Source organism: Exophiala bonariae, assembly GCF_035927105.1.
Source record: "Exophiala bonariae strain CCFEE 5792 chromosome Unknown scaffold_23, whole genome shotgun sequence".
NCBI classification, from domain to species: domain Eukaryota; kingdom Fungi; phylum Ascomycota; class Eurotiomycetes; order Chaetothyriales; family Herpotrichiellaceae; genus Exophiala; species Exophiala bonariae.
The window spans coordinates 503,355-527,904 of record NW_027042498.1 but is presented as its reverse complement, the minus strand read 5'-3'; the positions used below and the strand labels follow the sequence as shown (position 1 = coordinate 527,904).

The 24,550-nt window shown below is 51.1% G+C and overlaps 11 protein-coding genes across 11 annotated transcripts; 7 read left to right on the top strand and 4 right to left on the bottom strand.

Moving 5' to 3' along the window:
- Window positions 1-158: 158 nt before the first annotated feature.
- On the top strand, window positions 159-2,049 carry LTR84_006244 (uncharacterized protein; the record flags this gene model as incomplete). The annotated part of the gene is made up of 3 exons (XM_064849805.1): window positions 159-829; window positions 884-1,092; window positions 1,148-2,049. The coding sequence occupies 3 exons, from the start codon at window positions 159-161 to the stop codon at window positions 2,047-2,049; spliced, it is 1,782 nt and encodes a 593-aa protein (XP_064703560.1).
- Window positions 2,050-2,535: 486 nt separating this feature from the next.
- Window positions 2,536-3,006, bottom strand: LTR84_006243 (uncharacterized protein; the record flags this gene model as incomplete). Its single annotated transcript, XM_064849804.1, has 1 exon — window positions 2,536-3,006. The coding sequence occupies one exon, from the start codon at window positions 3,004-3,006 to the stop codon at window positions 2,536-2,538; it is 471 nt and encodes a 156-aa protein (XP_064703559.1).
- A 621-nt stretch (window positions 3,007-3,627) lies between these two features.
- On the top strand, window positions 3,628-5,147 carry LTR84_006242 (uncharacterized protein; the record flags this gene model as incomplete). Its single annotated transcript, XM_064849803.1, has 4 exons — window positions 3,628-3,847; window positions 3,904-4,178; window positions 4,233-4,348; window positions 4,409-5,147. The coding sequence occupies 4 exons, from the start codon at window positions 3,628-3,630 to the stop codon at window positions 5,145-5,147; spliced, it is 1,350 nt and encodes a 449-aa protein (XP_064703558.1).
- Window positions 5,148-5,896: 749 nt separating this feature from the next.
- LTR84_006241 (uncharacterized protein) lies at window positions 5,897-6,894 on the top strand (the record flags this gene model as incomplete). Its single annotated transcript, XM_064849802.1, has 3 exons — window positions 5,897-6,191; window positions 6,291-6,538; window positions 6,652-6,894. 3 exons carry the CDS (start codon window positions 5,897-5,899, stop codon window positions 6,892-6,894), a joined length of 786 nt encoding a protein of 261 aa, XP_064703557.1.
- A 382-nt stretch (window positions 6,895-7,276) lies between these two features.
- On the bottom strand, window positions 7,277-9,347 carry LTR84_006240 (uncharacterized protein; the record flags this gene model as incomplete). Its single annotated transcript, XM_064849801.1, has 2 exons — window positions 7,277-9,118; window positions 9,177-9,347. 2 exons carry the CDS (start codon window positions 9,345-9,347, stop codon window positions 7,277-7,279), a joined length of 2,013 nt encoding a protein of 670 aa, XP_064703556.1.
- A 221-nt stretch (window positions 9,348-9,568) lies between these two features.
- On the top strand, window positions 9,569-10,425 carry LTR84_006239 (uncharacterized protein; the record flags this gene model as incomplete). Its single annotated transcript, XM_064849800.1, has 2 exons — window positions 9,569-9,644; window positions 9,704-10,425. The coding sequence occupies 2 exons, from the start codon at window positions 9,569-9,571 to the stop codon at window positions 10,423-10,425; spliced, it is 798 nt and encodes a 265-aa protein (XP_064703555.1).
- Window positions 10,426-14,651: 4,226 nt separating this feature from the next.
- On the top strand, window positions 14,652-16,468 carry LTR84_006238 (uncharacterized protein; the record flags this gene model as incomplete). Its single annotated transcript, XM_064849799.1, has 3 exons — window positions 14,652-14,747; window positions 14,806-16,022; window positions 16,075-16,468. 3 exons carry the CDS (start codon window positions 14,652-14,654, stop codon window positions 16,466-16,468), a joined length of 1,707 nt encoding a protein of 568 aa, XP_064703554.1.
- Window positions 16,469-17,812: 1,344 nt separating this feature from the next.
- LTR84_006237 (uncharacterized protein) lies at window positions 17,813-18,686 on the bottom strand (the record flags this gene model as incomplete). The annotated part of the gene is made up of 2 exons (XM_064849798.1): window positions 17,813-18,532; window positions 18,633-18,686. 2 exons carry the CDS (start codon window positions 18,684-18,686, stop codon window positions 17,813-17,815), a joined length of 774 nt encoding a protein of 257 aa, XP_064703553.1.
- A 437-nt stretch (window positions 18,687-19,123) lies between these two features.
- LTR84_006236 (uncharacterized protein) lies at window positions 19,124-19,910 on the top strand (the record flags this gene model as incomplete). The annotated part of the gene is made up of 2 exons (XM_064849797.1): window positions 19,124-19,286; window positions 19,345-19,910. 2 exons carry the CDS (start codon window positions 19,124-19,126, stop codon window positions 19,908-19,910), a joined length of 729 nt encoding a protein of 242 aa, XP_064703552.1.
- Window positions 19,911-20,049: 139 nt separating this feature from the next.
- Window positions 20,050-21,310, bottom strand: LTR84_006235 (uncharacterized protein; the record flags this gene model as incomplete). The annotated part of the gene is made up of 2 exons (XM_064849796.1): window positions 20,050-20,837; window positions 20,893-21,310. The coding sequence occupies 2 exons, from the start codon at window positions 21,308-21,310 to the stop codon at window positions 20,050-20,052; spliced, it is 1,206 nt and encodes a 401-aa protein (XP_064703551.1).
- A 664-nt stretch (window positions 21,311-21,974) lies between these two features.
- On the top strand, window positions 21,975-23,965 carry LTR84_006234 (uncharacterized protein; the record flags this gene model as incomplete). Its single annotated transcript, XM_064849795.1, has 2 exons — window positions 21,975-22,040; window positions 22,100-23,965. The coding sequence occupies 2 exons, from the start codon at window positions 21,975-21,977 to the stop codon at window positions 23,963-23,965; spliced, it is 1,932 nt and encodes a 643-aa protein (XP_064703550.1).
- Between the last annotated feature and the right edge of the window lie 585 nt (window positions 23,966-24,550).

The window sequence follows — 24,550 nt, the reverse complement described above, 5'->3', positions numbered from 1 at the left end:
TCAAGGTCGCAGGCAGGATCATCGGATCCCAACGGTGGGTGACATCGACAGTGAAGCTCTTGTCCGAGCTAGAAAAACAGTTGCCCTCCCCCTTCCTCAATTTTTCCCCCAGGTGGGTGGACAACTCTCAGAAAGCTACATCTGGAAGAGCCTGAATCATGATTTCCTTGCTTTCAACAGCCCTCGTGCTGGCCAGCGCCGGCCAGCTGGCTCTTTCTCAATTCGTGGCGGCTCCCACAAACCTCACTTCCAAGACAGGTTACGCGAATGTCACTGTTCGCTACAAGGATGTTCCAGCAGGAATCTGTGAGCAAGACCCAGACGTCAAGAGCTATTCCGGCTATGCCGATGTCGCGCCCGGTCAACACATTTTTTGGTGGTTCTTTGAGGCGAGGAATGTCGATCCTGAGGAAGCACCACTGACCATCTGGATCAATGGCGGGCCAGGATCGTCCAGCATGATCGGTCTGTTCCAAGAGCTTGGCCCTTGCAGAATAAATGCGGACGGTGAAGCTGAAGACAACCCGTACTCGTGGTCCAATGTCACCAACATCATCTTCATTGACCAACCGACGCAAGTTGGCTTCAGCTATTCAGAACCTGTCCCCGCGTACGAAGATCCTGCGTCAGGATACCTGGTTCAACTGCCCAACAATACTTGCCCAGAATATGCCAGCGACTGGGCTTGTGGAACATACTCTTATTGGAACGAGTCGTTGACTGCCAATAACACTCCAGCGGTTGCACCCAACATGTGGAAGACTCTTCAGGGGTTCATGGGCGCCTTCCCACAGTACGCAAGAAAGGGGGTGTATTTCACAACCGAGAGGTATGTCGAATCATTTCTTTAGTTCGCATAGCGCATACTAACACTGTTCTGCAGTTATGGTGGCCACTACGCTCCGATTGTCTCGGAGTACTTTGTGGAACAGAACGCAAAGAACATCAGTGGAGCGCACGAGATCAACCTCGAGGGTGTGCTGATCGGCAATGGCTGGTATGATCCTTTGATTCAGTATCAGGCGTACTACAACTTCAGTGTCTCCCCTGGTAACACTTATGGCTATGATCCACTCAATCAGACTGTCAAAGGTAAGTTGCTACTGCTAGCTGTTCCAGTGGGCCATAGCTGACATGTCTTGTCTAGATCAGTGGTACAACAATCTCTACGGGCCAGGCAACTGCTATGACCAGACCGTGGACTGCAACACCCGTGGAATTGACTCCATCTGCACCGCGGCCGACAACTTCTGCTACCAGCAAGTGGAGAACTTGTACGACATCTACCTCGAGCGAGACGAGTACGATTTCCGATACCTCATGCCGAATCCGTTCCCTCCTTCCTACCACCTTGATTATTTGAACACAGAAGTCGTACAAGAGGCGATTGGGGCATATGTCAACTTCAGCGACTCCAACAGTGCAGTCGGAAACGCCTTCGCATCAACCGGAGACGACGACCGAGAGATTGGAACCGTCGAGGCTGTCAAGAAACTCCTCGCCGCAAACGTCACCGTGGTCATGTACTTTGGCGACGCCGACTTCAATTGCAACTGGCTGGGCGGCCAAGTGGTCGCGGACAATGTCAACGCAACAGGTTACGCCGCCGCCGGCTTCGTGGACATCACCTCGTCCGACAACATCGTGCACGGCCAAGTCAAGCAATCCGGCAAATTCGCGTTCGTGCGCATCTACGAATCGGGCCATCTCGTTCCCTTCTTCCAACCCCTGGTAAGCCTCGAGCTCGTGGATCGGGTGCTCAACGGCTTCGACATTGCGACTGGCGACATCGTCGTCACGCCCAAATATATCACCAACGGCACCAAATTCTCCACCTACCAGGAAGGCAATGCGACCGTGCAGTTCGAGGTCACGCCCGACACCAGTGTCTACAACACCACGACGAACAGCCCGAGCAATGGCACAGATAGCCCGCCCGCAGCGAAGTTGAAGAAGCGCAGTGCCCGTGAAGAGAGGAAATACAAGCCGTATCGCTTCGGCGAGTGGATGAAGAACAAGCGCCAGGCGGATCTGTCGCGGTGGTTGTGATGCGATGGGTGGTTGGGTGAATTTGAGAATGACTTTAATGAATCCATTCTAATCTAGGAAGGGGAATGACTAGGTACATACATACTGCCCATGGTGTATGCAATAATGATAATTGAATATCACTCGCGATGAAGTATTCCTGAGTTGAAGTGTCGTCTACATGGTAGAATACGAGGGGTCAACGGCACGGCTCGTGATAGTGGGCATCACTTTCTTATCATCCGCGGCGGCCATTTCCCGTAGGGCTGTTCAGCCAGCCACACATATACGTATACCATAGAATGGCCTCCCGGTCTCAGTCCAGTCTCGTGAAGTATCCTGTATGGCTAACCTATCAGGGTTGGTATTGTAGACACAGCAAGCGATGTCGAGCAGCAACATGTTTCCCCATCGAAATTCCTCTGTTTAGAACCAAAGATATCTTAACCTCCCAGAATATCTTCGTGAGCTTCGACACGTAGTTGTTCCTCCTCCTCCGCCTCCTCATCACCGCTGCACCTCACCCCCCTTCTCAACCCACTCGATCCAGCTGCCAGGAAACTCGCCGATCTTGGCCGCAAAACCCGCCTGCTGAGCAAGCGCACTGGCAGCACGACTCCGCACGCCCGCCTTACAGTAGAAGATAACCTCGTCCTTGCCCGCATCGGGCTTGGGGAACCCGAAGCGCTCCTCAAACTCGTCTGAGGGAAGGAAGAATCCGTCTGCGCCGCTCGAGACCGGCAGGTTCTGCGAGCCCGGGATGCGGCCGGTGCTCTGTAGTTCGCCGGGTTCGCGCACGTCGATGAGTATCCGGTGTGCGTCGGGCGGGCTGGCCGTGCTGAGGTCTTGAATTTCCGCGAATGTGTAAACTCGGGGAGGGGCTTGGGTGTGTGGTGTTGATGAGGAGGAGGAGGGTTCTTCTTTGCGCGTGGTGAGTGTGGTGGTGAAATGCCGCTTGGGTTGGCGGAGTCGAGGCATTATTGTAGACTGAGTATTGTGTGATTGCCTGAAGGGTTGAGCTGTAGGGCCATGCTTTTTACATAAGATGCTGCTGAAAGACCGTGAGGTCGATTGGAGCTGCGGTCGTGCGAGGGTCGCAGTCCGGGGATATGTCTCGAATTGCTTGGTGCAGCGGGACAACGTCGATAGAGCTTGCTTGGTGGCCATATTATACAGGGATCGACGGCGGTCTTGTGAAGAGTTGAACAGCAAGCTGGGAATGGATCGAGTGATGGGACAGGATGAATGCAGGATGGAGGATTATTTATTGGAGAGTGGGGGAAGAACAGTCCGGTCCTAAAGTTACTGTAAGTCTGTAACTAACTCCAACTCCGAGGCTACGAGGCTGGGCCGACCTTTCCACCCAACCTCTCCTGGGACTTCATACTTTCTCAGAGCCACAATGTGTACGTCTATCTAGGTAAATTGCTGTCATAAGGTGATTTTAGGTGATCCGGTACATGTCAAATAATGCCGCGCACTTCTCATAAGCGTTCATTTCCCCCGCAATCCGACCAACAAGACCTGGTATTCATTACAGTCTTCCAACCCCAACACCTCAGGCATCATGATACCCAGAAGAGAATCCGAAATCATGTCATGTCACAAGTTGGCCGTTCCCGGAGGAAGAAGCCAAATTTCATCACCGTCGAACTGGAACTCCTGACTAGTGACGATGTTACCGAACCCTCCATCCTCAGAAATGATACTCAAGCTATGGCCAATTCTCAGGAGAGCACAATCGTTCCCAGGGCCCTGTTTCCCTACGGCATCTACGCAGTAGACCCAACTCCTCGGGCCCGTGAACTCATTCATTTCAGTAGGGAAAGCCACATGAACAGATCGAGAACTTGCACTGAGCGCTGATTTTTCCAGTACATGTCGAGGCTGAGTACCTTTATCGCCCATTCCGACGAGAATGGTTCTCCATGGCAGTGGTTGATGTCAGCGCCTACTATATATCACTCGCCAATGCGTCCCTGTACATGAACAGAATCAAGTACCAGGGCAGCTTGGAGTATAGTGATTGCCTGGAGTCGTCCGATTACTACCGTACATGCTTGGCCACCATGTCCAAAAGACTCGAATCCAACACTGAACGATCGAGTGAAGGCGTCATTACCACCATTCTCGGTTTCTTGTGCCATGATGTTGGTGAAACCACAAGCTGTACAATTCCTTCTTGCTTCTGATAGTGCCAATAGTCAAATGTCAGCAATTGGCCAAGGTGGGCTGTTCATATGAATGGTCTTCAACAAGTGTTGCAGCTCCGCGACAATTCGCAAACCCTCAGCGGTCAAATTGCGATATTCCTCTCTTGGTATATACTTTCACAATCATACACATACCCACAAGATGTGATCGTGTTAACAAAGAACAGGATGGATATCATAGGCTCGGCCGTCTCCGACACCATGCCTCGTTTTAATCTACCTGTCGAATTGAAACCCGTTGAATCGCAACCACACGCCGCCTCGCCATATCTTCAATCAGTTTTATCCAACCTAAGATCCCTCAACTCTGTTGCACTTAACGATGTCGCTCTCTGTCTTGAAGATGCCAGTTATGTTGCTGACATTGCTAACTCTCACGCAGAGGAACCCCTGTTCTGGAATAACGGCATCAATGGCACAAGGCTGATCGGTCCGCTTTCTCACCAGCTGCTCTCACTTCCGAGAGTATCTGAAACTATTCCCACTTTCTCCAATTATCGAGATGAAGCGTTACGAGAAATGACCAGACTCGCACTCCTGGTTGTCCTGGCCAGACTGAAGCTGGCCTTTATCCGCATTGCGGATGAGCTCGTGCCTTTGCAGGAGCGCTTCGCCCGGATGTTCCTCCACACCTGTAGTCCATACGACGAATTTTCAGACCTTCAGCTTTGGGCACTCGGTATTGTTGGGTCTATGGCTTCTCAAGGCCCAACCCGCAATCTCTACCTCAGTCAAGTTCACAAGTGGGCGGCATTGATGCAAATCAAGTGCGGAGCTAAAGCTTTCCACTTGATACGGCAAATTAATCTCATTGATGATATGATGGGCCCGGGTGTGAGGGCTTTACTCATTGAAAGCATCTGCTTCGACCAAAGGTGTTGTAAAGAGGAGCACGACCCTGTTTAAAATATACTCTTGAGCAAGAAATAAAACTATATTATATTGGTGCCAAAACGGTCTGTTGGAAGTATGATCGATCCTAGGTCAACTTCCAAGGTTGATGGTCATAGCGAAGCAGCAATAAACATAAATGTATCAACATTGGCGTCAAGGTTGCGAAAGTTTTCTCGCAACTACTATAGTGGAGCCAGCCTTGGGGTAGCTTCACCCTTGGGGGAAGATACCCCAAGGATGAGAGGACTTCCGTCCGAGCGACAGGGTCTCTTGGTTGGACTCCGTTCACTCGAATCCTCTCACAATCACCATCACAATCACACCCAAAATGTGTGACCGTATAGCAGGCTCTGCCCGGACGAAAGTCGCAATGCCAACTGCTCCCATGATCGTCCGTCGTGGGCAGCATAAAATGTAAGGAAGATTCAAGATGTCTCGAAAATCCAGCACATCCAATCATGGTGAGAGATTTGGCTCCGGAACCTGGTTTTGGAATAGTTCGTATGCACGACAGGGGTCTCTTCTTTCCAAATACGGTCAAGCCTTTCGAAAATACTTCCCATCCGAGTGGAGTGGGATATCCACTTCCACCAACCCAGTATACAAGCCCACAGCTTACGCCGTCTACCTTGTAGGACATGAAGACGGCGCAATTGCGGACGAATCGAGTAACTATAAAAGATCCGTTGTCTTCTGTTGAGTGTGTCTCAATAGGAGCCATCCTTCTTCGTCTCACAACACTTCATCAATAATCCACTACAATGGCACCAGACACACTCTCCCTCGCCGGAAAGGTTGCGATCATCACCGGCTCCGGCAAAGAGAACGGTATCGGGGCAGGCATCGCCTCGGCACTCGCACGCAACGGAGCCAGAGTTGTAATCAACCACGTCTCCGATTCAACAGGGCCTCGGGCGGCAAACGTAGTCTCTAGCATTCGCGAGCGTGGAGGCGAGGCGATTGTCGTTCAAGCGGACGTAAGCACCCAAGAGGGTACAGCGAGGCTTGTGAAAGAGGCTCTTGCCGCATTTGGTACAGGCAAGATCGATATCCTTGGTGAGTCGACTCAGTGCTTTTGCACCCCAGGGTCAGATCTTCGATGGTCAACGACTTTGACGACCAGCGATTACTAAATAATCCTTTTCTCATGTGAAGTGAACAACGCGGCGATGGGAGCCTTCGGGCCCGCGACCAAGGCCACCAAAGAGGACCTTGACCGGACATTTGGCGCCAACGTCTACGCACCGTTGTTCATGATTCAGGCAGTTGTCCCAGTCATGCCGCGCGGAGGTCGGGTCATCAACATCGGATCCATTGCATCCAAGCTGGGTGTCGCCCCGATCCCGCTGTACGTGGCTTCCAAAGCAGCGCTCGATGCCCTCACCTTCGCCATGGCCATGGAGGTAAGCATCCCCTCCTCCACTGCGGAGTATTCCACATTTTTTGAGGGGCAACGGGGACCCAATATCGCCCGATCTCTGGCTGACATGTAGGGCATTCCCCTCGTCTCGAATAGTTAGGTCGCGAGTACGGAATCACCATCAACACCATCGCGCCAGGGCCGGTGCCGACGGACGGCATGCCCAAAGGTCCGATTGCAGATGCAATCCACAACGCTCTCGTGCCGATGACCAGAGCCGAGGCGCGGGAGGGAACTGTGGAGGAAATCGCCGATGCTGTTCTGCTTATTGCTTCTGAGAGGAGCAGATGGATCACCGGCCAGTATATCTCGGTCAGCGGCGGTGTTACAGGTGGATAGGTAGGACTCATACCTATGGTAGAGTTCCTCAGATGCTGACAGCACCTCAGGCCTGACATGGCAATCACTGTGAAACGATTGGGAGACGATACAGTTTGTGTGATCAATCAGTGTACTTTTTGATTCGCATATCCCCGAAGCTATCCAGCCCCCGAAACCAGACCTGACAATCCGAGACAGTCGTATGGCACTTCCAAGGTCATCTACATCAAGCCCATGAGTCTGCCTTTGTACATAATCAAGTCTTCCCGTCGTACTCTCCATCACAACTGTTGAATCCATCTTCCCCTCTCACATGCTAATTGGAACCAGACGCCGAGCCAACCAGATACCATACCGAAGAAGCCCATTCCCATTCCGTGCAAATTGAGGTGATTGCTACTCACAATCCTTTGAATCGCTTCCAGCCAGCCTCGCCATTTCGGGTTGGGGATTCACTGCCAGCACGACCTTCCTCCGCAACCTTACCACTGACATCTCGTCTTCTGCCCATGCCCTGGCCAAACTCGACCCCGAGACCTGCATATCCTGCATTGAGATCGGCACCAGTTGAATTGGAGCTCTGTCGGACACCGTAGGGGCTGCTATAGGGTGGCACAAACGTAGACTTGACATCCACTATGTTGGCCCGGAGCTGTCCTTCGTCGTCACTGTCCGACTCATACACCTCAAAATTGGCACTGTAGTCACTTTCAGTCTGCATCGTCTTGGTCCGCTCATATGGATCCACCTCGTGCACGTTGAGCTCGGGCTCCTTCTTATCTCCAAATGGAAAGCTGACTGACCCAATGGACGATCGAAGATCACCATAGAAACGTGCTTTTCCACCACTACCTACGAAGCTTGATGGTCTGGAGTTGCCTGTCGGTCGTCCTCGAGCGTTTCCAGTGGTATCATTGAGCACTTCTCCATCTTGTTCAAAAGAGTATCTTCCCTCTCGGTGTGGGGTGGCATGGGAATTTTCATCGGTGAATTGTCCAAGAGTCGGGGTGGGAGGGTTCATGGCCAGTGGCTCTCTGCTTCGTTTCTTGGGAGTGGTCTCGACAGTCGGTACTGCCAAGTGCTGATCGAGATGGGATCTACTGGTGTTGTTCGAAGGCAAATACATCTGGCTGTTTCTGGCACCTCCTTCATACCAATTCTCCCTCTCTTGGTTGCGTCGATCAATGGATGGATCACGTCCCGAAATGGCTGAAACAGGAGAAATGGGACGAACTTCGCTGTCGAGGTGAGCCGTGGCGTCTTGACTCATATCGGTAGGGACGCCTTCATAATCTAAGTATGAGAGCCAAGATGACGGTCTGGAAGTCTTTTCCTTGAGAGGGGAAGAAGCACGTTCGGGACGATAATCAAGGCCGGCACCAACACCGCGAGCGTTTGGAGATGGACTGACAGCAGATGTTGGTCGTGAAGGTGAAACAGTCGAGCCCGAAAATCGCCACGGGTCCTTCTCATTCTCACTGAGTTCCTTACGAAACTCAGCCCTCGAGTTTCGAGCGCTTTCATTTCCGTATAGAGTGACGCTGTCTGCGGAATCGGTTCGAGTGTGAATGAATGGGACGCGTTTGAAGCCCGATTTGTTCGACTCTCGTTTTGCGGCTAGAGCAGATGCATTCATATTCTTCTCTGTGATTCCCTCCGATTTATTTCGCTTGTGTCTGGAGGTCAAATTTGGTTCGAGGGGATTCATGTCCGGTGGCATCCTGGCAATTTGCTTGAACTTGGCAGCCAAGAAGATGTCCAGGATCAAAGAGACAACGAAGAGGCCTCCTTGTACACATGACACAATGAAGAAGGCAAATATGATCTTGTAGGAGAGGTCGGAGTTGTTAAACAATGTGCTCCATCCATATTCATTTCTTGTGTAGTCCGCATTGGCCAACCAGGCAGAAAATACGAAGAATGGTATCAGACCAGTGTCAACGATGGCGGCAAAAATCATATAGCTCGCAGTCGAGGCGGGAGTTCGACCGGTGGCGGCTCGACAGAGGTGGTGAATGCCGTAGATGGTGTGGCAGATAGCAACAGCTGGTGCAGCACGAATGATCCATCCAACACTGGTGGCGGTCTTGTTGATAGCGATGACGCAGAAAAGAGCTCCCAAGGCTCCGATCAAAGAGCAGACTCGTAGGAAGAGTTGGAGCAGTCGGGCTCGATCGACTCGGAGCTTGGTTCGAGGATGCATTGGTTTGACATTGAGGTTGCCATAAGGAACGGCGAGGTACTGCAGTTTGTGATGTCAGGAATGGATGCTTGTATGGATTTCTATCTACGCAACTCACCGAGTCTGGGTGTTTATTAAATTCAATCAGTGGCCCTTCTTGCTTTGGCTTCTGTAGAGGCGGCTGCCATGATGAACGAGTTGCAGCTTTGGGATCGAACCCACGAGAGGTGGGACTACCAAAGGTATAGGCCGAGGGACGGTCGTAGATGAATGGAGGTTCGACACCCATTCTTGCCCCCTCGAGAAAGAATGCTGGTGATGGATGGATGTCAGGTGGGAAGAGGAATGGAGTCTGGAATTCGATTAGAGATTATAGAGAGTCAGTGCGCAGCTTCAAGTTTGTCCAAGCGAATAATAATAGTAACCAAGTCCAAGGTGTGGTCGTGCAGGGTTGCTGGTGTCGTCAATTTTTGTTGACATGGGACTTGCCGAGCGGGTCGCCCAGCAACCATGACTCTACCCTCGCTTGTCTTATCAGCTATCGATATCGATACAAATCGAACCCGTGGAAGCTTGTCACCACAACGTGCACATGGATGGCACCGTTGATTCAATATTGCATATCTTCTTGCTGAGTTGCTACAGCGAGAGTGCCAAATCCTATCCCACATACATATGGACCTATTACGTTGCAAGAATGTGGCTCAAAGAACACCAGCGACCTCGAAGTCACGTACCAAGGCAACATAAGCCCATGGTACGAGGACTCGTCCCATGATCTCTCCCGGACACTGGTGGATCTTGTATCCGCGAAGCCTAACATCAGGCAATGGCTACTTCTCAGCGGTTTCCCTTCGATGCAGAATTCCTCGTCTGCAGAGCATCGCACCGTCAATTCACATGAAAATCCACCAGAGAATCAGTTTGAGCCCGCCTACGCCGCGGCTCTGGAGGAGGTTGCAATCCTCCATGAGGCTCTTCAAATCCAGACCACAAGTCTGCAGATGCAAGATGCCCGCCGGAGCCTTCGAGAAACGCATTCCGTTGGCTGGATAACGCAACTTGCATTCATCTTTCTGCCGCTGACTTTCATTACGGGAGTCTTTGGTATGAATCTCAAGCCTATCAGTACACCGGCTGATACGCAGCAGAGAGATGGTGCGCCAATGTGGCAGTTCTGGATCATGTTGGCCGTTGTTCTTGTGCCGGTTTGGAGTATGGAGATCATGACGCTCTGGGACGACTTCAAGAGCAAGGGGACAGACTGCTTGATGAGCCCGCAGCTGCAGATGGTTCTCTCCGGAGAGTCACCCACGTCAAACCTAGCTGGGTCTTTGAAGCCGTCTTCATCATCAGCATTCTCGTGATGGGGATGTCGTGCAGATCCCTAGTCGTGCTCGTTTCCACCGTCTTCGACTATGTGTGGAAGAGCACGAATATCAGCTTGACGTTCCATCGGTCGCAACCGCCCGTAGACGCCCCTGTCTACGCAGCTGGGTGGTCTCGACCGCCTACCACCGCATCTCTACGCGGAGGCGTCGATGAATTTACCGAACAACGTGTTTCCGAGCCCGGAAACGAAGAATCGATGTCAACAGGTACAGGAGGGGGTCTATCGCGTTTTCAGAGTGCGCAACGGAATGGCGCTCGTTTACAGCGGACAAGCAGGACCGTGGGCCGGGGAACGAATGCCCGGAAGTGAGATCAACACGGCGTGCTGCCGAGCTAGCCGAGTTCCGCCGCTTCAGTACCAATTTGCAGATCCCGTCACATGTCTGAGGAGACTCAAATATGAAGAGGTGTAACAGAGAGCACAATGACCGACTAGAGAGTGTAGAAGACGGGAGGCGGGCCATGCCGGTGAAAAACCCCGTTGTGTGGCACCGGGATCACCAGGAAGTCAGAATGTCATATCACATTTCAGTCTCATGAACCAGTCATCAGTAAGCTTCTGTATCCCTCGAGTGGCAGTGAAGTAAACGCCAACTAATTGAGCAATACATTGCACTCCAGCTACCAACCACTTGTCACTCTTGAATGTTGCTTTCTTGTAAAAGCGTGACAATGCTCGTCACTTCGGGTAAGTATTGGGATGTGAGAGAAAGACACTGTTCGGGAAGGAAACAAGTGAGTGAAGCGAAGCAGAATTCTCATACGTAGTCCACCTACCTATCACCAACATAAAGCACAAAGCGCATCACCTAGCCGTTGGTGAGGATGCTCTCCATTCAGACTACGCCATGCTATCCAGCGGATAATAAAAACCCCAACAACTCCACCCCACCTCTCGTCCACCACGCTTACCTTACCATCTGAGTTGTCGAACCATGTGTCGAGGCGTCCACAGTATCTTTCTCTGCGGCCATGACTGGAGCGTGCACGTTTGGAGTTGCGAAACAAGGACGGCTAGCAAGCACCACCGTCAGATTCCAAACCACGACACCGTATTCGTCGATAAAAGAGTCAATCAAGTCTGCGGCCGCTGCCGGCAGGAAGGGCGCCCTCCGAACCCTGAATATGTGAGGCTAGCTCGTGAGGAGAACGCGGGCGTGAGAGCGCCGGAGCATACACCTGCTCAGCGACCGGCCCCGTGCGAATTGGGACCTCAGCGGTTGCCTGATGGTCGACCAGCGCCAGGGCTGCCATTTCAGAGGGGACCTCTCCATGCGAACGACATCCCTCCCGTCGTCCAGCGACCGCAGCGGCTTCAACCACTGAGACTTCCTCCCATAGCGGGAGGTGCGTCGCCTCAACGTCGCTTCGTGAGTCCCTTCCCTCAGGAGCGAAAAGGGCCGCAGGACCAGGCAGTGCAGAGAGGCTATGAAAACATGTGGAGGGGGGTGCCTAGACTGCCCGGGATGCTTGAACCCAACCACCAGGTCTATGTGACAACTCCTAGAGGTTTGGCACGGATAAAGGCTACCGCTGACAACATGCTCTCGGTCATTTAATCATGTCTTTTCTTCTGGATTGGCAATCCTCTTTCATCAATGAATTCAAAGCGATTGAGGATGGTGGCATGCAGGGTCAGGAAAGGCTGTTCATACATAGGGTACAAGGATCATGATGCTTCACATGGAGCAGCAAACATCGGGAAGCTAATTGATAAGGACGGGCAAGGCTGTGGATCTCGGAAAATCCCGAGGAAGGAAGGAACCGGGTCAGATCGCGGATAGATGTTGCTTGTTGAGATTTCCGTAGGACAACTCCTATGTCCAGCAGCAAGGATGGATAGAAGTTCCTGGGGGCTGGTTAGCCTTGGGCAAATACGAATACCAATGGGATGCTCCTCATCTGCATGACAGTGAGAATTCTCATACGTGCCGGTCAAAGCTGTTCACGAGTTATTCAATGTCAGGGGTGCTTACCTTCGGACTCAAACATGGCCGATTTTGGAGAAAGGCTGTAAGTTGTAGGATCCATTCTGTATATGGTGATCTCTGTGTGTATTGCTTTTTGTTATTGGAGGTTACATGGCGTGTAACACGAGGCGAAGAGCAGGAGGTGGCGTTGAGATAGTCTGAAAGCGTATTCTTCATATTTTTTGCACTGGGAAAGAATTACACAGTAGTACCCTGTAGTGTTCAGTCATTCATCCTTGCTCGATCAAGGCACGCCACGATTTTTGACTGCTGAGCATACTAAGAGAAGTTGAAACAGCACAATGGCTTTTGACTTTCGAGAGAAGGAGGAGGATGAGGAGAAAGAAATGATGATTTGACGGCGCATGATAGTGGAGTGAATTGTGGATGAGCTTCTAGAAGGCGTGATCGTTTTCTTTTTGAAGCCACTAGCAGCATCAGTCCGAACTCTGTGCGGGGAGCGAACCGTTTGGGGAATGGTGGACCCGCGCGGAATGAGCAACTGCTAAGGCCAAGGGGCGGATTCGATCTGGAGTTCGCCGGGAGCCCTGGAAATTGAAGGCTGTGACCCGGTGCCAGATGCGACTCTGTCAACAGTTGTCGATGCCCCTTGAGAAGTACGAGTAAGCAACGATCGAACTTTGGGTGTGCCAAATCATTTCGTATTGGATCAGAAGAGCTGCATGGGCCATGGAAAATCACACCAATTTTCATGGTATTGAATTATCATCTTCTGGATGGAAACGTTGCGTTTGAAAACTGTTCCATTAAGCAATTCGCGCCCAGAGGACAATCAAAGCTTGGAAGGATTCTTGATGGCGTGCCAGAACTCTTGAAGAGAATCAAGGCCTCTTGCCGGTTGCTTGGGGTTTCTTGGGCCTTGGCCCTGGGACTACCTGAAGCCTGAAGGGAATCCCCGAGGCAGGACTGTAACCACTGGCACTGCAACTGGCAATTGGAGGAGCATCTGGTTTGGGGCAAGGGTCGGGCCTGTCGACTTATACGAAGTAGGTTGTGACTGCCATTAACAAACGCGTGTCCAAAGTCAATAATCACACCTTAGGCCTTGGTTCTGAGTCCTGGGCGCCCTCTCACCTCACGCTCATCTGTCCTCGTAATCGATGCTTTGGTCCTGCACCCTCTCAGCTTCCGCGTTGTGACTAAAGAGCTGCTGGCTGCCTCAAGCCTGAAGGGAGAGGCTTATTTAGTTCTTACCCCACACTGAGTGCTCTTTTCCATGTGTCACGACTTCAAGTGCTAACCCTTACTGACCAGGTAGCCAACCTTGAACCATGTCAAATTGTCACTTTGCACGAGTTTCTTGCCAGGCCACAGATGAGCATGACAGCCAAGAGATGCTGCCACAACCTGCAATAGTGGCGCCATCTCCTCCCTCTTCTGAGTGGTGCGAGGCTGTTACTGCTTTGGTTTCACTGATAGCAGTGTTGCGCCTGAAGTGGATTGTTCAACCCGGTTCATCTCCATCAACTTGACCAACCGAGGCTGGCGTCGACTTCAACTTCTGCACTTTTATGACTGGGCGTCGTCGAACTTTACACCTTGTCACTTGAGTCGTCGCCACTCGCTGCCAGTGATGGTTGGCACCCTCTGACTGGCTGTGATGCTCAAATCCATACTCCCACGGAGATCACTCCCTCTCTTCTCCACCACGCACCGTCGCTGATTGCACCACTCACCGACATTAGCTTCCTTTCCTTCGCACTCGGCCAAATGGCCTCCACATTTACTGTTCCAAATAGCCACCACTCATCATTGAGCCTTACTGTGAACCCTGTGAGTTTAATTCTGTTCCGTCGGCCTCGACTTGCTCAACCTGGCTGTCTGGCGTTCGCTTTCCCTCGCCTGATCGTGGCCAGCCCTGTCTCGAGCTGGCCCCGAGTGGGTCACAAGGTGACATTTCTCAATCCGTCGTAAACACCGATTCACATCTCATGCCTCTCTGGCTGAACAAAGTCATCGTTGCCCAACCCCAGGCTCAATATCTGCCTACCAGGAGTCTGCGCGGATTCCAGCCATCATCATGCCATACTTATACTCCATACGTCTTCCGCCTGCTCACCCACTGTCCCACCTGTCTTCAGCCTTTGTCTTATGGTCAGGTCCGCACCATTGCGCTTCCCCTATCAAACTGACCTGTTGCATCAAAAGGACGTCGGACCGTCCTGTCAATTCAATCTCACTTTCCCATCCATCTTGAGTATCCCATCACTATGGCAGAGAAGCAGACCGATTTCCATGAGACCTCGGGCTCAATTTCGCCAGAGCAATACCCCATCCAAAGTCACCATGAGCCGAACAAGAGTGAGGTGAGTTTGCTCCCGATCGGTTGCTATCTCTTCCATGTACTGACCCTCCTCTTTCTAGGCCCGCCGAGGCTCCAAGCTCAATGAAGCCACGGACATGTATGGCGACATCGCCACGGCTGAGGAATATGGCTATGTCTCTCGAGGTCTCAAATCTCGACACATTCAATTCATCGCACTCGGTGGTACAATCGGAACCGGTCTTTTCCTCGGCATTGGTCGTGCATTCTTGAACGCTGGTCCTCTTTCCGTCCTGCTCGGTTATACCTTTACTGGTATTGCTGTCTTCGCCATGATGTACTCCCTCGGTGAAATGGCCACCTGGTTACCTCTACCTGGTGCCATCCCACAATTCTGCGCTCGTTATGTCGACGATGCCATGGGTTTCGCCGTTGGTTGGAACAATTGGTATTCATGTTCCATCACTCTCTGTGCTGAAATCTCGGCCGCTTCCACTGTCATTCAATTTTGGAACGGGGCTCGTGACATCAACGTGGCCGCCTGGATCTCACTCGTCATTGTTCTCGTCCTCTGCCTCAATATTTTCGCCGTGTCAATCTATGGTGAGGCTGAATTCATCTTTGCCTCGATCAAGATCATCACCATCGTCGGCTTGTTGATACTAGCTCTCATCATCGATGTTGGTGGTGTTCCAGGTCAGCATCGCTTGGGTTTCCAATATTGGAGAAACCCTGGTGCCATGAAGCCGTACATCGCGAGTGGCAGTACTGGTCGCTTCCTAGGTCTCTGGTCAACCCTTGTTAATGCCGCCTTCTCTTATGGTGGTGTCGAAATGGTGGCTGTCGCAGCCGGAGAGGCTGAAGATCCACGACGAAACATCCCCAAGGCCGTAAAACGAGTCTTCTGGCGTATTTTGTTCTTCTACGTCTTGGGATCTCTTGCAATTGGTGTCTTGGTCCCATCCAACGATGAGAACCTCATCAATGCCCGGGAATCTGGTGCTGCCGGCGCCGCCCAATCCCCATGGGTCATCGCCATCAGCCGTGCCGGTATCGATGTCCTTCCATCAATCATCAATGCTGTCATCTTGACCTCTGCCTCTTCCTCGGCAAATGCCTTTTTGTATACGGGCTCTCGCTATCTTTACGCTCTTGCCCAAAATCGACAGGCCCCCAGATTCCTGCTCAAGTGCTCCAAGAGTGGTGTCCCAATCTGGTGTGTATTGATCACTTGCTCAATCTCGCTCATCACCTACCTGTCCTGCTCTGCAGGTTCCGCCAAAGTATTTGCTTGGTTCCAAAATTTGACCACAATCAGGTAAGAAATTTGAAATTCGTTGCCACAACTCTGGCTAACATGATCGCTTTAGTACCCTTTTCACCTGGGTCAGCATTTGCATCGCATATGTTCGTTTCCATGCCGCTCTTAAAGCACAAGGCATTGATCGAAATACCTTGGTTCTCAAGGCACCTTTCCAGCCATACCTTGCTATTATCTCGGCCAGTTTCTTCAGCTTGATCATCTTCTTCAACGGATTTGATTCGATTGCAGGCAGTTGGGATTACCAGGCATTCCTTACCGATTACATCGGTGTCCCCATCTTCTTCGGCCTCTATCTCTTCTGGAAAGTTTTCAAGCGCACTCACTTCGTCAAGCCAGAGGATGCCGACTTGCACACCGGAAAGGCTGCTCTGGACGCTGTCGAATGGCCTGAACGCATTCCTCGCAACTGGATCGAGAAGTTCTGGTTCTGGCTTGCTTGAAGGGGGTGGAGGATCTTGTCCAGTCATGTTTCCCTCTCCGTATATGAAATTCGATCGAGCCTTGTGTGCGTTGGATGTTCAAAGATGAAAGCCCAGGATGTCTAGCTGCTCGTGATAGGACGAGCCAGGTTAATGATCTATACCTCAGACAGGAATCAATGTCTGTGGTTCACAAACATATCCGTCCAAGTTCAATAATGCTTCTCCTGCATCAGTCTCTTTGCCATTTTGTCTGTCTTCTGCTCTCCCACTCATAGGCATGCCTGGGCATCATACGGTATGCTTGACCCCCATACACCGACTTCACCACGGGCGAGGGCGCAAGTAGACATGAAGTTTCAGCACCTGCGTTTCGGAAGCTGTTTCGAGGCTTTCAATCAAGCGAACGGTGACAAGGTTTTGGTTTCTGGAAGCGTCTCGGGTTTCGACGGTCCGATGACAAAGTCGTCGAAAGCCCATCCCATCACTCGACCGGATCAATAGTTTGTGACGCACTCTCAAAAGACGTGTTTTGAGTGCATGAAATACTCTCGGAAAGATGCCGAGTGCGCCGTCAAAATCCAAGTCGAAGATGCTGACTTGGTTGACGGTATTGATCCAGAGGAACAGAACTCGAAGAACAAACACAGAGAGGAGTTCGTAAGTCACGCTTCGGAAAACTTCAAAACGGTGCAGTCCGCGTACAGCCTCACGCCCCTAGGCAATTTGTCATCTCGATTCGGTGGCGTGTCGAACTCTGTGAGCTACATGTGTCATAATGGGAGGGTGTCAAATCTGAGGTGCTCATGTCGAAAGGCGTGGATGCTCCGTGTCTTGACTGGTCGGATTTCGGCGAGGCTACGCGCGCCCTTTGGCGTCTTATTGGTTGGAGGGGTATTTCCTAAGATTGCGTCTTTGCGTTACTCGTACGGGCTATATGTACATACAGCGTGGACGTCAAGTACGAATACGTGGTGGGAATTCGAAGGAGTTCGTGGTCTGATGGACCGTTGGCGAATAAAGGGATCCTAAGTAAATACCGCATTGACGCCTGGGAGGAGACTGAATGTCGAGTGAGGAAAAGGTTTAGTGTCAATGAGCTTCTAACATATTCAATGATTAGTTATGTATGTGCTCGGACGTCATGTCATGGTTTTACGACTACGGACCACTTTGGGCATTTCGTGGGTCGGTCGGGAATCGGGATCAAATGCTGAGCGGAGCCGATCTCTCTTATTGGAACCTCTGAGGTTCATCATGTATCGTATCAGGGCTCGCTGCCTATTGCATACGATCCTTGTTCTGAGACTTGAAGAGAACAGTCTATACATTCAGTGATTTATCGCGGCACAAACATCAAAATCTCTATAATCGGGCTTTGACCTCTTCGGCCTCCAGCAATTCCAGCCCGGTGACCTTTTCTAATTCTTTGACCGCGTCTTTTATCTTCCCCAGCGTGACCTTGATGGTCCTCCAACCCACGCTCTTGGCCATCTTCAAGTTCTCTCCAATGTCGTCGGTGAACACGACATCTTCGGGTCGAATGTCCTGACCCCAAGTGTCTTGGAGTAGCTTGAAGGTGTATTCGTAGATATCTCGATTCGGCTTCCGCATACCCACATGGGCGCTACTGACGAAGACTTCGAAAATATTCTTCACGTCGTCTGGTCTGGGAGTGTTGAATTCGTGACCCTCGGGGAAGACGGTGGTGTTGGACAGCGCTGCGAGCTTGTACCTGCCGTCCGCTTTTAGCCGTTTCAGAGCCGGATACATGTATGGATCCGGGGTTCGAGACGTGCTCATCATGGTCCAATAGAGTGTCTCTGCATCGATGTCTGGCACCGATGGGATCTTGGAAGCATCGGAGACGTTGAGCCGATCCTTCTGGAATTTCGCCCACAAGTCGGGCCGCTCAAGGTCGGCTTTGAATGCTCGGAAATAGTTGGCGTCGTTTGGGATCTCTCCCCTCTCCAGCTTGTGCCACGCACCATTGGGCGTCAGCTCCCGAATCGCATAGTTTATATAACCCTTCGGTATACCCCGTGCGATCTCATAGTCGAGAATGGCTTGGAAGGGTGACACGACCTGGAAGTGAGTTAGATGGAGTAGCCCTTGAAAGACATGCGCGAATCCAAGTGTGGGGCGCGATGATTGAGGGCACATGATTTTCCTCTGGCTGACTTACACACACGCCTCCTATGTCAAATAGGAGGACCTTTGGCCTAGACGGCGACACCATGACGAGGGCAAGGCCAAAGCTAGACAGACAATTATGGATCAGTACTTGTTGGCTTTCAGGAGCCCTTCAAGCAGATCTAGTCTCCAATATACAAAGTAAAGATAGACCAGCCTTGAACCGATAGACTACCAAAGACAGATTCTCGAATGGCCGGCTTCCTTTAAAGATGTAAAAAGATCCGAGATATTCGGACGGCATAGCGATGATCACCGCGAGTTAACCGAGGCACAGACGAATTCGGTCGGCCATCCTTACTTCGGAGTATGTGGCCGCTTAGATACTTTATACACTAGCAGCATAATTTGCTCCGCCGTATAACGCGTACGCGTGGAAAACCACTTTACGAGCAGTTGGTCGCTGGCGGGGCAAGTGCACACACAGTGGTCGCAGTCAAGTTTGATCCATCACACAGTCACCTCTTCAAGATCCTTGCAATCATGGAAGAGGATTCGATCACCGCTACCAAGGCGGCGTTCATAAGATCCCAACTGAAATATCTATCGGCCCCTTTACAACCATCAACAGCATGGCGAGATTTTGCGCCAGAACCAGGAGACGGCCAACTCAATGATAAAGCCATACAAGACATTGTTTCCAAAGGTGAACGACGAAACTCCTAGCCCATCGCCTAATTTACTGACATGAATACGCCCTTTAGTTGATGATAAGATCAAAGCCCACCACAGAATGATCTTCTCCACCCAATCTCAACGCCATATCGCAGAACAAATAGAGGCGCTGTATTGGAATAAGGCCACTGCCGAACAAGACCGTGCGGAAATAGATACAGTCGCGATCCGACGAGAGGTAGATCTTACAGAGACCGCTACGATCGAAAGTCTGCCCGAAGATTACACCGAGTTACACCTCCACCAGGATTACAAGGTGCAGGACGATGAAGCTTCAGAATACCTAGAACTGCGTGGTCAATTGGTGGAGATGGCTCTGAAGCGAGACGCTCTGAAACGGAGAGTTGCGCAGTATCAGCAACTACAGAAGGCACTGGATCCGTTGCAAGACCCAGTAGCCAATATTCAACCAAACCTCGTGTCCAGAGACGGGGAGTTGAGTCAGGAACTGGATCGTATGCGAGTGCTAATGGCGCGGGTCTCTGCGGGGTTGGCGGATTTGGATAGCAGACCTGTGGACAAAGATCTCAAACAGTCAAGCACGGAATCAACGACGAATGCACAGAAATTGGCAAGATTGTTGGAAAGAACTTGATGGGAAAAGCCAAAATACTCAGTTCAACTGCCGAGGGTAGGCAATGCAAGCCAAACATGACGCGCATCCGAATACAGCCCAAAAACGCCACATGATGTGTGTTGATACATCCTGTACCTCTCTAAATAGAGCAGGCAGTTCATTCATCATCAACCTCTTCCACCGTTGGAGCTGCATGTCGTCGTGCGGGACCGGATGGGACAACGGCCTGAGAACCGGAAGAAACTGCACTGCCATTGGCAGGGGCGGAAGTGGCAGAGCTGTCTCCAACAGTCACGGCAGGCTTCTCACCACCTGCAGCGGCGGCGGCCTTCTGCGCGCGCTTCGCCCTCTTGTCCTGCTTCTTCCTCTTGATATCCTCCTTAGTTTCATGCCAGCCCCACAAGGGACGGAAGCTGTCGAAGAAACCAACATCCTCAAACAGGTTGGGATACAGCCAAAGACCGGGAGCGAACAGGAAGAAGGTGATGACGAAGAGGATGAGGCGGAAGATGGCCATGGCGAAGAAGAGACCGATGAGACCCATGGCGCCGACTGAGAGATACCAGACGCCCTGTCTCAGGACCAGAGGCCAGAGAGGGAAGAGGATAGCAGCAAAGACCAGAACAAGGACAACACCAGCCCACATCTTGGTCTTCCACTGTGAGCCTTCGTACAGCCACACATAATGCATCATAGGCTCGAAATCTTGTTGTTGTTCAAGCTTGACCTCCCAAAGTCCTTTGACACGCTTCTCCTTCTTTGGTTTGGCATGGTTGTGGCCTTCATGAGGATCCTTCTTCGACACACGCAGAGCGAGCATGGAGAGAGGGAGGAGCTGAACGGCCTGGCGGGCTTCCAGGTCAGTCTCGACTTGAGGTAGGAGAGGATCCTTGGTGCGAGCCTTCTTATAAGCCTCGGAATGGAGTTCGCGGAATGCGCGTTTGACTAGGCTCTTGTTAGTGCATGACCAGAGACAAATTACTATGGCGAAACTCCTCACCCTTAAACATATCTTTCCTCTGTCCGTTGAAGATGCAAGTCCTCGTCTTTAGATCTCGTGATCGCAGAAACTTCGCAACAGCAATGGCCTCTGGCTTTGCCTCGACACCCTCATTAACCGGAATATGCTGAACTTGGCCTTGCTGCTGGGGCTGAGACGGTTGGCCCTGTCCTGGTTGTGCCTGTTGCTGCTGCTGTAGTTGTTGTTGTCTTTGGAAGTTCTGTCTCGCCTCTTCCTGTTTCATCTGGATAAACTGCTGTGGGCTCATGTTGAGCTTTGCGGCTTCGGTTTCGATTTGCTGGCGTTGAAAGGCCTGGAATTGCGGGACGGTCATGCCTCGCTTCTGTGCCTCGAGCGCAATCATCTGCTGGAGTTGTTGGGGGGTAGGCATCCCCGGGGGTGGTCCTGGTTGGGACATGATGGGTGGGTGAGTGTTAAAGGTGATGAGTCTGGAGATTGGAGGCAAGGGCGGCGGCGGGTGTGTGGAGGGGTGCGCTAACAGTGAAAGTCAAGTGAGGTTGCGTGAGAGATGAAGTGAGCCGGGCGCTTTAGAGTAGAAAACCAGAAAGAAGAAGAAACAGGAGAATGATTGTTGTCAGCGGACAAAGGGAGTGGCCGATGGTGGGTGATATTGTCAGGCCAAAGAGGAGAGTAATGTACAGCGTGGAGGATGAAATATGTCGATGTGTCAAAAAGTCCACAAAGATGAGGACCCCTGTCAACTTACCTAAGTTTCTCAGCCTCTGCCTTGACACCAGCCACAGGACCTCGAGAAAGATGTGGCGGTGCTGCCGTTTCTGCTCAACCACTGCTCATCCATCAACGTCTCCATCTCATCAAAGGAATCTTTATATTCATCAATCAACCGATACATCATCTCATACGAACATATGTTATATACTATAAGGAGCATCATTCTCGGTCCATCGATCAATACGTGCCATCTGCCGCACGATTGGAACAGTCTATGACATTGCTTTCCGTCTGATTTCATCTCGCCCGTGATGGACACGTAAAATGGATAAATATTGATGATGCCTGCTTTGGAGTCGTGACCAGAAGCATGAGCCCGATCTCATCAAATGGCTCTTATATATAATCCCGATGACGAAGCCGTTCTGGATTCCCTATGGTCTATCGTGTACCTGGTACGTTACGATCAAGACACAATCCCCTTGAGGACATCGAAGCTTACTTTGTTCTCAAGTCTACCAGAGATGCTGCGTCCAAGGTTCCAATCAACTTCATTACCCGCCCAGGGGTATATCTCACGAAAGCGTGTTTTGCAGATGGAGTTTATGATGATATCCCGGCACAAACCTGTATTTCTAACTTGCTAGCTCTTCAATTTCGTCGACTCGTTATCGATTTATACTGGGATACTATTAATAGGCAGTTCACGCTATGTCCGGTCGAGCTGCCACCACTTTCTGGGAATGCCACCAGTGGCATAAGCGTTGATGTATCCGCATTGAGCTCATTACTTGCCACAACCTCGGCCCTGGACCAAGCAACAAATCCTACTGACAGCCCAAACGCCAATGGCTTTTTCTTCGTCAAACGTCAGTCAGAACTGTCCAATACCACCACCACCACCACCACACCAACGTCTAGCCTCACTCCCAGCAGCACGTCGACCATGCCTGCTTCTATCCCCACCACTACGGGGCTTGAAGGGACAACATTACTCGAGCTTGGGAACTATAAATGCAGCTTGGACTTGAACCTGGATTCCATCATTTCATTATACGACTCATATTTCTCGAATACCTCCGATACAGTATCAGTGCGTTTAGCATATCTAGATATAAATTTACATGCAGCCGCCCCTTTCACTGCTCCATCCGATGCTGCCATCGCACCCACTGGTGGCCATTTACCGCAACCCGAAGAACTAGTTGGAGCACAACTGGAAGCAGCATTTCCAAAATCCCTTTATACACCCGAGATACTACAGGACGATCGTTTCGACTTGCAAAAATCTTGGTTTCGTGACTCCTTCAGCTCGAGTACTGAAACGAGCTATTTTCAGACACAGGACGGTCCAGATAACAATGTCCTGACCCTTGACGGCTGGCCTGGGGAATCATGGATCCTTCTCACTGATAGTAGACGTCTACTTGCTGGCTGGGGTCATATCGACCCGCAGATGAAGGGCTACAATTTTCTCGCTGACTCGAGCAGGGTCTTTCCGCATGGTTACATCAACTCGAATTCCTCAAGCATCATCGAGGCTGAAAGTGATGTCGACGCGGCATGCTACTATCGACCCGACGTCTTTTCGATAGCGCAAGACAATTCATCCTGGGCAGTTGCCACACTTGACCAACCTACCTCCGACCCTTTGTCTAACATCATCGGTAATGCCACCCGATGTGGTATTTCTTCCATGTTGAATATGACATTTACAGGCTCAGTATCACTGAACAATCTGGAGCCATACCGGGATTTCGCTCGAGCTGCAATATTTGGATGGGCCAAAGGAGAGCCAAGGAACACCTCAGCTCCAGGAGTCGACGTTCAAGGAAATGACGATGAGTACAAATGTGCCGTCATTGACCCTTCAAGCGGCTATCAGGGTCATTGGCGAGTGGAAAACTGCCAGCAGAAGCGTCGTGCAGCGTGTCGAATATCAGGTCAGCCATATCTATGGCGACTCTCAACGATGAGCGTGCCATTTGGAGCCGCCCCAGATGTATGTCCCACCGACACGAGTTTCGATCTTCCCAGAACTGGTCTGGAGAATACATATCTATATCACAAGATATTGAATGATTCGCAGACATTCGACAGCAGTGATGCAGAACTTCTGATGGAAGGGGTCTGGATCAACTTCAACTGTCTGGATGTGCCGGATTGCTGGACCGCAGAGGGGCCCAACGGAACGTGCCCTTACGTATACAATGGGGACGAAATACGGCAAAGGAATGTGCTAATTCCAACGATCGCAGCGTTAATTGTCCTGATACTCACCGTATTGACTATCCTTGTCAAGTGCAACGAGAATCGTAGGAGCAGTCGGACTCGAAGACGGGGAGATAATGGATGGGACTATGAAGGAGTACCATCGTAAGCTTCGGGTGAAACTAATTACGAAATTACTGTATATAAGTCACGATATTGTTTTTGAAAGGAGAATAGTACGGGATATGTTATGGGGAGGCTTAACTTGGCATCAAACATACGGATACCTAAGTATCATACAATAGAATTCCGCTGACCGTTCTTCGTTCATCCCACCGGAATTGATTTGATAATCGGAGGAATCTTCATCCGCTCGGAGACATTTCTTTTGGCCTGCCTGGCCGTGGCCTGCTTACGACAAGCAGCAACTTTGAGGCTTTCGGAATCCCCACAAACCTTGAACCCTCTCTTGTTACTCAGCAGCACTCCTACCAGAAGACTTCATTCGTCAAAGTTCACTCAACCCCGCGTAGCCTTGTCACACCATCCCATGCTACTCCGTGCTATCCCATGCCATCTCCTGAAAGCCTCAGAAGGGTTGTTTCGTTCATAATCGAAATGGCTGTAGCGCCACTTACGGCCTTATTGGCGAGCAATTCGTTTGACAAAGCAGACTGTTTTACTTCAGAATCGTTGACCGCATTACGAAGACTGGATTCGCAATCGACAAGGTAGCCTTGTAGCCGGCTTCTAG